The sequence below is a fragment of the Acanthisitta chloris genome, unplaced genomic scaffold, assembly GCF_000695815.1.
Source record: "Acanthisitta chloris isolate BGI_N310 unplaced genomic scaffold, ASM69581v1 scaffold31339, whole genome shotgun sequence".
Lineage (NCBI taxonomy): Eukaryota > Metazoa > Chordata > Aves > Passeriformes > Acanthisittidae > Acanthisitta > Acanthisitta chloris.
This window is the reverse complement of record NW_008691341.1, coordinates 1-1,750: the sequence shown is the minus strand read 5'-3', so window position 1 is coordinate 1,750 and position 1,750 is coordinate 1. Positions and strand designations below refer to the sequence as shown.

The 1,750-nt window shown below is 51.7% G+C and overlaps 1 protein-coding gene across 1 annotated transcript; it reads right to left on the bottom strand.

Annotated features, from left to right (window-relative positions):
• Positions 1-245: 245 nt before the first annotated feature.
• CEP19 (centrosomal protein 19kDa) lies at positions 246-1,160 on the bottom strand. Its single transcript, XM_009082198.1, has 2 exons — positions 1,011-1,160; positions 246-680 (listed from the first exon to the last, which is right to left on the bottom strand). Exons 1-2 carry the CDS (start codon positions 1,138-1,140, stop codon positions 319-321), a joined length of 492 nt encoding a protein of 163 aa, XP_009080446.1. The 5' UTR covers positions 1,141-1,160; the 3' UTR covers positions 246-318.
• Between the last annotated feature and the right edge of the window lie 590 nt (positions 1,161-1,750).

Here is a 1,750-nt window from a genome sequence, read left to right as displayed (position 1 = left end):
CGGTACATCTTAGCTGTGCTTTCAGGACATGAGTATTTAACACTTCATTTCCAGCCAACCCTGACTGGAATGTAAACAACTGAAAGGTTAAATAATTTAACATTCTTTTATGTAAGAAAAGACTAAAACCAGCCTCTAATTTCAGCTGCTCAGTTCCCAGTTCATCAAGTCTGACTGCTTAAAGAAGGCTCACAGAAACCTGGGGCTCTCCAGAGCCAGTGCTGGGAGCCATGGGACAGAGCACACACTGACCAGGTTCTCTACTAGGAGGGTGAAGTTTGTCCCCAACCTGCCCTCACAAGTCACCTTTGCCTGGAATCAGATCTCTTCATCCGACTCCACGTCCCAACCACAGGACTCCAGCTGCTCATCCTGTGGGAACTCCACCTCAATGTCGTAGATGAAACCAGGGTCATCCTTCTTCTTCCTGTTCTTTTTGAAGAGCTCATCCATGATGCTCTTCCTTTTGGCTAGTTCCTTGTCATCCAGTTTGTTCATATCCTCCTCTGGGTCAATGGTCTGTTCCTTCTGAAACTTTTCCAGGCTCTCAGCCAGGGTCTCTCCTCCCAGATGACCTCTCAGCAGACCGTACAGCTTCTGGAGCTGCCGCAGGGAGACACCTTCCAGGTACTCCTTGTGCCGGGGGTTGTTCTTCAGCTGCTCCGCAGCCATGGCACAGTCTGGGGACAACAGGCACTGTCAGCAACCACAGCTGCCAGCCGAGCTCTTCCCACAGACACATCTTCTCCCAAACCCTCCCCAGGAGATCTCTCCAAACCCTCCACACTTAGCAGAGTCTTGGGCACCTCAGGGAGACAGCATCACCCCAAACAACCCTCTGTGCACTCCCTGCATGCTGGGAAGAAACTACTCAGCTTGATGCTACCCCGGAGTTCCTCTCCTGTGTCTGGAGGGGATCTGGGAATGCTGCAGGTGAAGGCAGCATGCCTGAGTGTTCCTCTCCTGTGTCTGGAGAGAATCTGGGAATGCTGCAGGTGAAGACAGCACACCTGAGAACCTGGAGAAGTTCCGGGCGGGCATGATGCGCTGGCGAGTCTTGTCCTGGCTGTTGTCTCTGTAGATGAGGATGATGGATGGGGGCTGGAAGCAGACCCCACACTTCTGCGCCGTGAAAGTCATCGTGGTCCTAGCGGCGTCAGCAGGGACCTCAGCAGTGGAAAAACTCACTGGAAAGCAGGGAAAAAGGAAAGCAACTGTGAGTGTCTCTCAGGGCTGGTGTTTTTGTCAGGAGTAGACTGACACACATTCAACAAAATCACAGGCTGGTTTGGGTGGCAAGGACCTCAAACCTCATCCCATCCCACCCCCTGCCATGGGCAGGGACACCTTGTACCAGCCCAGGTTGCTCCAAGCCCCATCCAACCCGACCTTGGAGAGTTCCAGGGTAGTTAATCTGCACTACTAAGGTCATTAGTGCAAATTTGAACTCTTTCCTACTTTTTTTTTTTTTTGCAAAAAGGGAAGACTTTTTTTTCCCCCTCCATGGCAGGGGATGGAATGAGATGTGCTTTAAGGTCCTTCCAACCCAACCCATTCTGGGATTCTGTGATTCCCATTTCCTTTCCCTAGGCTCTGACATCAGGCAGTTGATTTTGGGTAAGGAATTCAGCCTGTGATGTTCAGCCTTAAGGTCCCTTCCAGCCCAAATCACCCTGGGATTACGCACTCCTATGCACAGCAGAAATACAACCGTGAGCACCTGCAGAGACAGGAGAGGTTCAGACCCGCG